Below are 13,509 nucleotides of genomic sequence, written 5' to 3'. Positions count from 1 at the left end.
ATTAAAACTCTGAGGCATAGAGAGATGGAGTAACTGATCCCAGGGTCACACAGCTGGGGGCAGCGCCAGTTGCTCTGCTCTTTAAACTTGTGCTCTTGTGACAAGATAGTTCTTTGGGCCCGAGCCTTTCTTGGCAGGCGGCAAGCTAGACTACTCCCTTGGCCCTTAGCCATTCCTCTACTACATTGACTGCTCCAGTCAGCCACTTCCTCATATTCCTGGAAACATCCTGTCCACACCCGCCACCCGCCCCTCCTGGGATGAAGTGCCTTATCTATCACGAGGCCATCACAGGAGATAACATTTACTGCAGGTGTGCAGATGCCACACTCTGCTCCTGTCATTTTATCTTCTTATTTAATTCCTGGGGTGGGTCCCGATGTCACCCACATTTTACAGCCTTTGAAAATACAAAAGGTTAAGTGGGGACTCTGAGGATTTCCCAAGAAGGCCGCGCGTCAGGTCCAACTCTCACCCTTTTCTCTGTTGTTTCCCTCGGTCACCTGTCTGTCAGTCACAGTGCTGACTAGCACCGCTCAGGCATTTTCTGCTTGCTGTGTTCTGCCTTGTGAAACTGGCCTCTTGAACCCATTTTACAGTTAAGAGTTAAGGACTCTGAGGCACAGAGCTGCATTGCCTGAGATTCTGTCTGGACCATCTCTGTGCTTCTGGACCCTAGTCACAGGCTGACTTATGTGGCCCTGTCCATCTACCATGGGCCCCTCCAGGCCATGTTCCCCAGAGGGCTGGGCTCTAACTACATCTCTTTATAGCTCCTTCTGCACAGAATTTGTGAAGGACCTGGTGAAATGGCTGCATTTGTCCGAAGTCGTCCTCCCAACCATGACTGCCTTCGCCAGCGGCCTGGGAGGTGAAGGAGCCAACATCTTTGCTCAGACTCTACTGCAGGACCCCATCCTGAAAGGAGATCCCTCAGCAATCACTCAGGTATGCTGGTCCCTGGGTGGCAGCTCAAGACCATCTACAACTCCAGCTCCAGAGGCCCTGACGCCCTCTTCTGGGCCCCGTGGGCGCTGCACACATGTGGTACACAGACATGCATACCACTAGAAGAAGGAAACTAACAAGGAAGCTAACCATACCCAGAAAATACAGAAAACAGATAATTTTCCACTAGCAAACCCAAAAAAGGGAAACACACAACCACTATCAAACACCCATACACATAAAATAAAATTTTAAAAACCTTAAAAAAATATTCCAGCCTCCCGCCTCCCAACTGAAGTCTTGAAAGCACTTTTGGTTGTATGTACTTTGAACATAGGGCACACTCAGCCTGTGTCACCTGCCCTAGGAGATTGTTTGAGAATTAAATGTCTCAACGTCTGTAAAGGCAAGATCTCATTTTAAGTACTCTGAGAGTTAAACGCATAGTGATGGTTTCCACCATGAAAATTCAACATCAGCTGTGATCATCACTGTAATGTAGGATGATGGGTATTAAACTGGGTGGTGGGCTGTCAGCACTCACTGATAACTGTCTCCTTTCCCCACAGGACCTTCTGAGCTTCTCACTCAAGGACGGTAAGTGGATTTGCTGCCTTTGTGAGGTGGGTGAGGGCGGCCGGTGACCACACCACACCTGTGTTCCCCCGAGTGTGTCTTTGATGAGCACTGTGTGATATTGACGGGGCTTATTTCATTTCTACCTCATAACCCTCAAGTCTGTCCCTTCCTCACCACTCAGTATCCTGGGGCCACCTAGGTGACAGCTGGGGTCTCCTCCAGCCACTCTCTTTGCTTACATCTCTCAATGATGATTCCAGAGGACTGCCTGGCTACCCTTGCCTCCCTGCCTCATACCCATCAAGAGCTTCCAGCACATTCCATGTGGCCCCGAAGCCCTGTTGGGCTTCTCATCTTCTCTCGTGCCTCCTCATTCAATATAGTCAAGTCCCAGCCCCAAGCCCCAAGGGTGGCCTGTACCAGCTGTGGCTCCTTGTAGCTCCCTGGGTGTCTGATGCTCTTTGCACCTTGGAGTCTTTGCACACAACCCTCCCCTCACCCTTTGGTACACTCTTCAGGCTGGGTATCATGACTTACTGTCCTTGGTCCACCCATGGCTCTGCCCTTACCTCCTTCCACTCAGCCCTCACCTGCCCTGGAGACAGAATGCCTGACAAAGGCAACTTACAGATAGCGCATGGTGGAGTTGATTTTGGCTCACAGTCTGAGGACACAGCCCACCACGGTGGGGAAGACATGGGAACAGGAGACCGGGGTAGCAGCTTCCATTCCATCCACAGTCAATGCCGGCTCCCTGTCTGTTCTCCTTTTTATTCAGTCCAAGCCAGCGGCCATGGGCTGCCCACTTGGGGTGACCTTCTTTCCTCTGTTAAACCTGCTGGAAACATCCTCACAGACATGCCCGGAGGTTATGCAGTGACAATTAACCCTCCCAATGCCACCCCTCCTCAATGTGATAACCTAACACATAACTTTTAGTGATAACATTCTACTTGTGGTGCCAACGTCTGTGGCTGTCTCATGATGCACCATGTATTTAGTTCATTTTGTCAGTTCTGACAGCGCTCAAAAGCCCGGAGTCCTTTCTGATGCTCAAGGTGTTTTTTAACTATAAATTTTAACTATAAATTTGTAAAAACCAAAATAAGTTATGGTGGTGGCTCACACCTTTAACCCCAGCAGAGGCAGTGGATCTCTGAGTTCAAGTCCAGCCTGGTCTATAGAGTGAGTTCCCAGACAGCTAGGGATACACAGTAACCCTGTCTCAGAAGGAAAATAAAAAGTTATATACTCCCAATATACAAAGGCACAGAGTAGCGTTCCCATTCCAAGGAGGGAATGGGGGCAGAGAAAGGATAGAATGGGCCCAATCAGGACCAAAGCCCAGAGGACAAAGAACATATCCTGCCACCCCATATGTGACATCCCAGAGCTCTCGGTGGTCCCTCCTCTGGTAACTCCTGTGCTCCAGCGAGCTTCAGCAGTCGCACTTCTCCCGTTCTGCTACCTGCAGCACAGAGATCTCTTTGGGCACACTTCACTGTGAATTCCAGCTTTCCTTGGCATATGTCCTGTGTCTTGGTTTTCTCCACCCTTCTTTGGGTCTCTGTTGGATTTTAGGCTTCACTGTCACGGCTCCATCAGTGGTCTCTCAGAACCTCTCCCAGGGGATCTAACTGCCACAAATCCCCTAGAGCTCAGCTTTTTGGAGCTTCAGTGCAAGCTTCCATGAGCGTCGGGCAATGTGCACACACCTACTGTTGGGTTTCTATGGCCGTGATGAGGCACCATGATCCAACTGGGGAGGAACGGGTTTATTTTGCTTACACCTCCACATTGTAATTCATCATTGAAGAAAGTCAGAACGAACTCACACAGACCAGGAACCTGGAGGCAGGAGCTGATGCAGAGGCCATGGAGGGCTGCTTACTGGCTTGCTCCGCTTGCTCTCTTGTCGAAACCAGGACCACCAGCCCAGGGGTGGCACCACCCACCAATCACTAAGAAAATGCCCTACAGCTCGATATTATGGAGGCATTTCCTTCATGAGGTTCCCTCCTCTTGGATGACTTTAACTTGTGTTGTTGACCTGAAGCTACCCAGCTGCTAAACAGCTGTCGGCTCCTCCGTACACCTAGTGCCTGAACCCGGAAAGTCACTTCTAGGAAATTGAGTTCAAGCTGAGAAAGCCTCTTGACATTCAGTTTGGGCTTTTTTTTTTTTTCCAAATAAATTTCCATTTTCCCAAGTTGGAGCCTTCCATAGATGAGATCTTCAGACTCTCCAGAATGGCCCATTACACCCGGCTTATGGCGTTCTAGAGTTCTCTAGCCTGCAGTTCAGATTCTCCTGGTCCTGGAAAGCCATCCAAAGGCCTATGAGCCATATTGTGAGGTACAGGATGGCCTTCCTTATCAATATGCATTTCTTCCATTCATTGTACTCTTATTGCTATGGCAAAGAACCTGAACAAAAACAACCTAAGGGTACCCTCCTGGAGGGAGAGACACCGAAGAAAGGGATTTCGCAGGGTGAGGCTCACCCATTGCGTTGCAGGTGTTTGGACCCCTGGGGTCTCCCCAGCTGTGAGAAACTCAACTGCATAATTTATGGCTATGGGGGACTGCTTTTCCCTGTGTTTTAGTTTAAAATAGAGTATTGGAGCTAGAGAGATGGCTTAGTGGTTAAGAGTGCCAGCTGCTCTTCCAGACGCCCTGGGTTCAGTTCTCAGTATCTATGTGGTGGCTCACAACCACTGAGAATGCCAGTCCCAGGAATTCCAGCATGTCTCTGGCCTCCTTGGGCACTGCACACATATGGTACACAGACACGCATGCCGTCAAAACCGCCACCCACATAAAAACGTTCTGAGAAACCCACCAGCTCAAGGAATGAAAGGATTATTTTGAATGAAAAAAAAAGAAGACAAGGAAGGACAGGACTGCTCCTAGGTGTGGTGCAGGAGGCAGTCTGTTGTAGACAAAAGAGAGCAGAGGCAGAGGCGTCTGGGAGAGTCCGGAGTGAACGTGACCCTGAATTGGACCACTGGAGGGGAGGGGAGGGGAGGGGAGAACAAGGAGAGTAAAAGGTGGACAAAAGGGCCAGGCCACCAGAATGGCTGGATTATATGGGAAAGGGCAGCCATACCCATAACGGACAGGGACCGAGGGATGAGTGGGGGAACCAGGTATGCTTTGATGTATCAAATAGGCACCTCAGCCATTTGTCCCAGGTTTAAGACCTAACTATTTTGGCTTATAGTTTCAGGGTGCAATCTATCATGGAGGGGGGGTGACAAAAGCTTTTCTGGCTGTAGTGGGAGGAGCACAAGGCAAGGTCACATGACATCTGCAGTCAGGAAGCAGGAAAAGATGGATGCTCACTGGGCTGGTCTTCTCTCCCCAGTTAAAGTTTGTCAGAGACAGTCTCACGGTGATACCAAATCCAGTTCGACTAACAAAGAAGTTGAGCTATACCTAACATGGGAAAACATTTGGGCCTCTCAGTGTGGACAACAAAAGTAACTTTACACTTCCTTATGTGCCTCTTGGTAACAACTTCCTCGCTACTCAGAAGCTTCCAGTAGGTAGAGCTCAGCGCCAGGCACTTAGCAAACTCCTGTCAGTAAGTTCAGGAGATAGATCTGCCACCCTCTTTGTGGAGGAAGGCAGTTCAGGCACATTCAACCATTTTCTCTTCCAGAGTTACTCGGTGAGCAGCAAGGCCAGATTCTACCTGTATTGATTTCCCATGACAAAGTGTTGCTGGCCTCCTGACTTCTCTGTACCCTCTGAGAAGCCAGGCATCTGAACCGCAGACATCTGGGTGGCGCTCCCTCTGGAGGCTCTCAGTTTCTCTTTGCTCTCAGAACACCTTGGCCTGGGTTCCGAACCCTACCTGGCCTTCCCAAGGACTTTGCCTTCTCACTATCTCTCCTCTAGGTACCTTACCTCTGTTGTCATGGAAGGACAACACCTCGTCAGGACAACCTCATCTCGAGGGCTTTATTTTGATATCTGAAGAAGCATTTTTTTTTTCTGACATAAAACACTTTCCATCTCAGATACATCTTAATGACACACTGTTCAACCACTGAGCAGCCATGGCTGCCTCTCAGGCACCTGCTGTCCCCATAGCTGCTGTCCACCATCTTCCGCCAACTCATGGATATTGCCTGTTCCCTAATCTGAGTTTTTAGTCCCCAAACCTTGGGTGCTTATTCTGTTAACCAGTGGGAAAGGGGGGACAAATTAATGAGGAACACCCCAGCAAAGTGATTAATGCTGGGCGTGATGGCGCATGCTCTTATACACAAAAGGTGGGAGGTAGACTCGTGGGGATCCGGAGGTCAGTGCCAACCTGGGCTGTGTGAAACCCTGCTCACAAAGCCACCTGGAAAACTCAGAGGAGGGGTAGAAAGCACAACAGCTCAAGGGCAGGAATGGACAAGGAGTCCCAGGACTGGCAGACAGTGAGGTGACAGATGCGGATGGGCTCGGGGCCATCAAGAGGCTAGGTGACCAGGCTGGGGAGCTGGACCAGTATGGTGCCCACAGTTTCAGCTAAGCAGCAGAGAGAGCCTGGAGAAGGCCACTGGCAAGCAGACAGATATGACCGTGGAGAAGAGAGGGTCCTGGCATGCTGCCTCAGCTCTGGGATTCTGTATGTCCGGTGCCTGTAACCAGGGTCTCTTGGAGATGCTGAGTTTTCAAGGTTTTGTTCGGAGACCCTTGAAGAAAGGGGAGCCAGGGCTTCCTCAGGTCACACGTGGACTGTGGAGACTGCCTTCTCTTGCTTGGTTGCTAAGGAGGATTTGTGTGGTGCAGTCACTGCCCAACCAGATGACAGAGCTTGGAGGTCCCCCCTCATGGAGGCTGCTGCTTGTGAGGGCAATAAAAATTCTGGGTTTGCCGGGCGGTGGTGGCGCACGCCTTTAATCCCAGCACTCGGGAGGCAGAGGCCGGTGGATCTCTGGGAGTTCGAGGCCAGCCTGGTCTATAAGAGCTAGTTCCGGGACAGGCACCAAAGCTACAGAGAAACCCTGTCTCGAAAAAACCAAAAAAAAAAAAAAAACCAAAAAAAAAAAAAAAAAGAATTCTGGGTATTTAGAAAAGATCTCTAAGCCTACTGTTCCCAATATGGTCCATAGACTGCCCCCCCCCAGACCAGTGCCAGCATCAACACCAGCGGCCCCAGAACTTTGCCAGAAATGCCTAATCTGGGCCCAGAAGACCCACAGTGCCATCAATAACTGCTGGTTCTTTCATCCCAGTAGACTTCTCTAGGTTCTGGCCCAGAGAATACTTTTGGTCCTTTTATGTTATCAGTTGCGAGGCGGGGGCATGCTGCAGGAATGCACGTATTGTAGTGCGCATGTGGAGGTCAGAGGTCAGCCTCCTGTGTCAGGCCTCACCTTTCACCTTGTTTGAGACAGACTCTGTGTTGCTTCCTATGGCATCCACCAGGCTAGCTGGCCCATGAGCTTGTGGAGATTCCGTCCTCCCCTCGCATCTCACTGTAGTGTCCTGCTTTACTGGGCTCGGGGAATCAGAGCCTTAGGACGTCACAGTTGCATAACAAGCATCTTAGTGAGCAAACTTCTAGCCCTGGCTCTTTAAACTGTGTTGAGCTGTCACAGAATGCCTGAGTCTGAGTAACTCGCAGGGAACAAAGATGAATTTCTTACAGTTCTAGAAGCCGGGTCCAGTATCAAGGGACCTGCATCTGGCAAGAGCCTTCATGTTGAAGTGTCCCATGACAGAAAATGGAAGAACAAGGGAGAGCAGGAATGAGAGAAGAGAAAGCAGCATGGGTCGGGACCCGCTCTGGCAATGCCAGTGTTGATCCCTCCCGACTTAGTCTTCTCTTAAAGATTTCACCTCTTAACACATGCATTGGGGTTAGGTTTCCAACACTTGCTTTTGATGGCTATAGTCAACCCAGACCTGAGAGTACAGTCTCAATGATGACATAGCTATTGTGTGCTGAGCCACTGCTCTGGACCGAGCATGGATCTAAGGGCTCACACAGCCACCTGACTCTCTGGCCCCCAGTGAAGCACTCTGGACACTTGCCCCAGTTTGCAGACCTGAGACCCATCAAAGCTAATTTGGATGATCGCATTTTGACAGGAGAGACCAAAGCCAAGAAAGGAAAGGGACCTTCTCAGGAAACACAGTAAGTGGTAGACTGGGAATCAAAACCAGGCTTTCTGGACCAGCGCTTTCCCCCATCGCCTCTCCACTGAATGCAAAGTCTCAGCTAGTACTGCCTTTTGTGTTTGTTTTGAGAAACCCCACCATTTACCAAGCACCCTTACTAAAGATAGAGGATGGGTGGATGATGGATGGAAGAATAGATGGGGGGGTGGATGAATGGATAGGTGGGTGCCCGTGTGGATAGATGGATGGATGAAAGCAGGTAGGGAGGCAGAATATTATATACATATGGATGGGTGGATGGATGGATGGATGGATGGATGGATGAGTAGATGGGTGGATGAGTGGATGGATGGATGGATGGATGGATGGATGAATGCAAGTAGGGAGGCAGAATATTATATACATATGGATGAGTGGATGGGTGGATGGATGGATGAGTAGATGGGTGGATGAGTGGATGGATGGATGGATGGATGGATGGATGGATGGATGAATGCAAGTAGGGAGGCAGAATATTATATTCATATGGATGAGTGGATGGGATGGATGAGTGGATGGATGGATGGATGGATGGATGGATGGATGGATGGATGGATGGATGAAAGCAGGTAGGGAGGCAGAATATTATATACATATGGATGAGTGGATGGATGGATAGATGGATGGATGGATGGATGAATGGAAGGATGAGAGGAAAAAAGGAGAGGGATAGAAGAAGAAGAATGATAGTCTTCGGAGAACAAACTTAGATCAGAGCTGTCAGTTCCTCTGGACATTGTACTCCAGAGACTGGCTGGGGTTACCCAGCAGGTAGGCTGGATTTCTCCCTGTGTGGGGCAGGATAAATAATCGTGGAATCCGCATTTCTAAAAAGTTGCAGGAAAATTGACCTTTATTGACAGTCTGGGGATGATTGTTACAGAGTAATGCCATATTGGCTACTGGGTGGGTTGCTAATCATGTTCTGTAGGACCCCACAAGGCTGTTTGCCCACATAACTATAAAAGTTAGTCATGTAGTACAGGTAACCAGACGAGAGTTGGCAGCTCTCATCCCGCAAGTTCTGTGGATGTTTGGAGCAGAGGATACTGTGTGGCAAGGCATCCTGCCCGCTGTAGGACGTCAAGTGGCCTCCCTGGCCTTTATCCATTAGATTTCAATAGCCTATCTCATGTTGTGACAATCACTGGTATCTGAGACTGGGGAGACAGCTCAGTCGGTAAAATGCTTGCTACACAGCGTGAGGATCCGAGGTCGTATCCCTGGCACTGTGTAAAAGCCAAGCATGGCAGCAATCCTCTAAACTGGGCATTGCGGATATAGAGACAGGCAGATAGATCACTGTTGCTCACTGTCCAGCTGGCCCGCATAGCTGAATCAGCGAGCTTTAGGTCCCATGAGAGGACAACCGAGGAAGACAGCCAACGCCTATCTCTGACCTTAATATGTGGTTATGCATCTACCCGCACACAAATGTCGGTGCAAAATCAAAACGTTGCTATCACAGTTGCGACCTGTTTGTTTGCACTCGGTAACCCTTACAAGTCATTGAAGTTGCTCTTTGGGCCCTTTGTATTGATTGTGAGTTATTGCATAGTATGTAACCTCACATCAGCTACTGAAAACCCATATAATTGCCCCCGCTTCCAGGGAGGAAATCAGTGCCGCAGAGGTTAAGCAGGTCGCCCAGGGTTCCATTTCAGAATTCCATTTAAGACAGCACGAAGCTCGGTGTGAACTCTGAAATCAGAGCCAGGGCAAGTGAACCCTGAGTTTTGCCCTCTGCTTTCTTTGTACCCATTGTGGGTCAACAGAAAGCCAGGTTCTCCTGCACGCGCACGCACATGATCCATAGCTGTGTGTGCCTCACAGTTGACTCTACTTTCTGTGAGAAGTCTTTCTGGAGGGATTGAGTCCCTGTCCCTGAATAAACAGGTCTTTGTGAAATGAGGCTGACCTGGCAAAAATGTCCCTCCTGTGACCAAGTTGCTAAGTTCCCTAGCTGTGTCCTTGAGTTTTGGGCAATTGATGGTTAATTTTGCAACATCCTGCTTCCTCTATTCACCAAAATAAGCTCTGAGCTGCTGCTGTGTGCACCGGCCCTGTACAAGGCCCTGGGAACAAACAGTTCCTGTGCCTGCTGGGTGCCTGGCTCCCAGCTGAGGGCTTCCTTTCCAAGCACTTTTTGGTGGAGGCCACACAATTCCTCCAGGAGACGGGTGCAATGGCTGTCCCCATCTTACAAAAGAGGAAAGTACGGCACAGAGGGTAGGATAACCTGTCTGGGACCACATTGCTTGAAGCCAAGTAGTGGAGTTCATCACCCACAGTCCATCCCTTCCCTGCTGCCTCCAGGCCTGAGGATGGACACAGTTGCGCCTTGTTCTCCACCGTGCAGAGCCATCTGATGGGTGGCAGGATGAGCATGTCAACATGAAGAGTAATACTAGGGACAGTCAGGTGGTGCATGCCTGTAATCCAGCCCTCGGGATGCAGGGTCCAGAGGACTGAGGATCTGAGACCAGCCTGGGCTACAGTACGTCTTTGCCTTTAAACAAAACAAAACAGCAATTCTGGCTGCCTTTGGTTGTATACTGCGTGCCTCTAGTGCTGGCCAGACTCAAGAGCCTCCGGTTACTTCTCAGCAAAGGCAGAGGTAGCATGCCCAAGACCCTGGGTTCCGTCCTTGTGCTCACGCACACCCAGACACACGCACACACACACACATGCACACACACACCACAGTTGGGGTCAAGGGCATGGCCCACTTCTCTACCAAGGAGCCAGTGGTCCTGGGCAAGTGACCCAGTGACCAAATCAGTGCTGTTTCCTCTGAACAATGGTGTGAGTAGTTATGCCTGCCTCCTTGGGAAATGAAGATTAGTGAAAGCAGGGTAGAACAGAAGGGTAGCCCAGAATGTGGCCCAGAATGGGCAATGGAGAGCGTTAATGGTCTGCTGGCATATTGTTCCTTGGGCGGTTGGATGGCATCTCCCAGACTCTGCCCTTCTTCTCCTGTATCTTTGCTTGGATTTCCCGCCTGGCTCTATCCTGCCTTGCCATAGGCCAAAGCAGCTTTGTTTAGCAACCAATGAGGGCAACACATATTCACGGTGTACAGAAAGACATCCCACAGCACTAGGGTTTCTCTGTCCCTCTAGCCAGCTCCCAAACCACAACACAGAGATTTAATTCTGAAAGCTCAGCCAACAATTTAGGCTTATTTTTAACTAATTCTTATAACTTAAATTAACCTGTATCTTTTAATCTATGTTCTTTTACGTGGCTCAGTTACCTTTACTTTGTAATGTCCATGCTGCTTACTCTTCATCCCCGCTGTCTCCGCCTTCTTCCCAGCATTCTCCATGCCTGGAAATCCTGCCTAGCTATTGACCAATTACAGTAACATAGCTTCACACAGTGTAATCAAATATCTCGCAACAGGAGACAGACAGAAAAAAAAGTAGACAATCAAAACTACCAACATATTTATTTTTGTTTGCTTGAGACAAGGTCCCAAGATGATCCTCCTGCCTCCACCTCCTAAGTGCTGGGATTACAGGCATGTACCACCAGGTCTGGTTTATGCACCACTGAGGGTGGAAGCCAGGACTTCGTGCATGTTAGGGAAGCACGCTGTTAACTGAGCTGCATCCCTAGCTCTAAAACTGCCCATCTAAATGGTGGTTAGTAGGAACTGCTGTTGCTGAGGCAACAGAGGCCATGGTGTGGCATCCACAAGGGCTTCCCAGAGGAGGTGACTCCTGAGAAGGAACTGAGCTATGCATAAACCTCAGGCAAAATGTTGTAAGTATTGCCAGAGCTGGGCTCATAATAAAGGCTTGGGGGAGGGGCTTAGCCAGTTGAGCTCTGTGCCCAGTGCCCCCCACCATATCCCCTGGGAAGGAAAGACTCTGAGCTCCTGGGGGAAAAAAATCTCACGCAGAGATGGCAAAGGTCTTTTGTGTCATGTGGGGCTGTGGACACAGCAGATAATCTGATGGACCAGGAGGACTGTGGTCTGTCAGTGGGTGCACCTACTAAGCCAGGTATAGACAGACAGGAGCAGGCAGAGAAACCTGAGCTGTGGGACTGGCATTCTGATGAGCTGAGCCGGACAAGAGTCTGCACAATTGTGGGAAACAGAATGGCTGAGGCTGGGCTGCTCCTAGTGAGGAGCCAGTGGCCTCTCCAGGGAGCTGGTATTTAAGTTGAAGCTTGACTGGTGGACAAGGACCAACCTGGCAGTGCACTAGAGAGGTATTGCCCAGATAGCAATCATGCAAGTATAAAGGGCCTGATGTCAGTGCATGCTTGGCTCCTGGGCTGGACTGATGGTTGATGCCTGAAGCAAAGACAGGTAATAGAGGAGGCAAGAGAAACTGGCAGGCGGGACCTGGGAATGAACAGTCTTGTAGGCCATGACAAGATGTGTTGGTTTCTTTCTAAAGACACAGGAGCTGTTAGACTTTTAAGCTGGGATAGAAAAGGATCTGCTAGAAGGTTTTCATGGACCTTTCTGGCCACCATGGGGCAAATGGAATGCATGGGGCCAGCAGGGTGACAGGAGGTGGTAGACCAATGGCCGTAGTCATGTCAAGTGGTGCAAAGTGCTCAAGCCCAGTTGTCTGTTCTTAGGAGATGCGGCTCTGGCCTTAGCTGATGATCTGGATGCCAGGCTGGGAGAACCAGAAGTCTCTAGACCAGCGGTTCTCAACCTTCCTAATGCTACGATCCTTTAATACAGTTCTTCATGTTGTGGGACCCCTGACCATAAAATTATTTTCATTACCATTTTTTGTGTATACAGGTGCTTTGTCTGTCTGCATGCCTGCAGACCTGAAGAGGGCATCAGATTGTGAGCTGCCATGTAGATGCTGGGAACTGAACTCAGGACCTCTGGAGGAGCAGCCCATGCTCTTAACCACTGACCCATCTCTCCAGCCCCCTCACTGCTACTTCTTAATTGTAATCGCTACTGTTATAAATTATCATACGGAAATATCAGATGCACAGGATGTCTGATATGTGACCCTGTGAAAGGGTCGTTCGACCCCCAAAGGGGTCCACGATCCACAAGTTGAGAGCCACTGCTCCAGACCAATGCCCAGGGTGGATGGCATTGGCTGCTCTTCCAGAGGTCCTGAGTTCAGTTCCCAGCACCTACACGGCAGCTCACAGTCTGCTGCCCTCTTCAGGTTTGCAGGTATACATCAATGACAGCTTACAAGATAGTTGACCACCTGGTAAGCTGGTAGGAGACCTGTTCCAAACTGCCCCGCATAGTCCAGGACCCGGGAGCCACCCATCCCCCTCCTTCAAACAGCTCTGCTCCCAGGCGCGCAGCCCAGCCCCCAGTCTTTGAAATGACTCTTTCCTGATGCTTCCCCTTCCCGGGAAGGGGCCTAGTGCCTGATATTACCACCCTGCTTATTAACTAACTCCCCGTGCACGTGGCAGCCTGAATCACTACAGCCTTGACCGATGGAGCATGCATTGCCGGCTAATTACAATCGCCACCCATTAATCACCCAGCCAAGCCTTCTCCGCAGCCTGATTATCTCCGGGCGTCACAAGCTTCCCTTCAAAGAAAAAGGAGTGCCTTTGTCTGTGTAAGCCCAGTGACCCCAAGACGCGACACTTGTCTGTCCCTGGGCACGTAGGCAGCTCCCATTATAGTATGTATGTCCGAGGACTCTGAGGACCCCATCCCTGCCCCGGCCAGCGTGTGTGTGTGTGTGTGTGTGTGTGTGTGTGTGTGTGTAAGAATGGAGCCCAGTGCGTGTTAGATCAGCTCTGCCGCTGAACTGTATCCCCAGCCAGGAATCCTCATCCCTGCTATGTTCCTCAGACATCACAG

The 13,509-nt window shown here is 50.1% G+C and overlaps 1 protein-coding gene across 3 annotated transcripts in view; it reads left to right on the top strand.

Annotated features, from left to right (window-relative positions):
* Tmco4 (transmembrane and coiled-coil domains 4) overlaps positions 1–13,509 on the top strand; it is a 66,898-nt gene that overhangs the window by 16,702 nt on the left and 36,687 nt on the right. For all 3 annotated transcript variants that reach the window (XM_057784312.1, XM_057784311.1, XM_057784310.1), the window contains 2 exons: positions 774–948; positions 1,518–1,545. In XM_057784312.1, coding sequence (XP_057640295.1) covers positions 774–948; positions 1,518–1,545 — 203 coding nt within the window. The remainder of the gene's footprint in view (positions 1–773; positions 949–1,517; positions 1,546–13,509) is intronic.

The sequence above is a fragment of the Chionomys nivalis genome, chromosome 11, assembly GCF_950005125.1.
Source record: "Chionomys nivalis chromosome 11, mChiNiv1.1, whole genome shotgun sequence".
In the NCBI taxonomy this organism is placed as follows: Eukaryota; Metazoa; Chordata; class Mammalia; order Rodentia; family Cricetidae; genus Chionomys; species Chionomys nivalis.
This window is presented reverse-complemented; position numbering and strand designations above follow the sequence as displayed.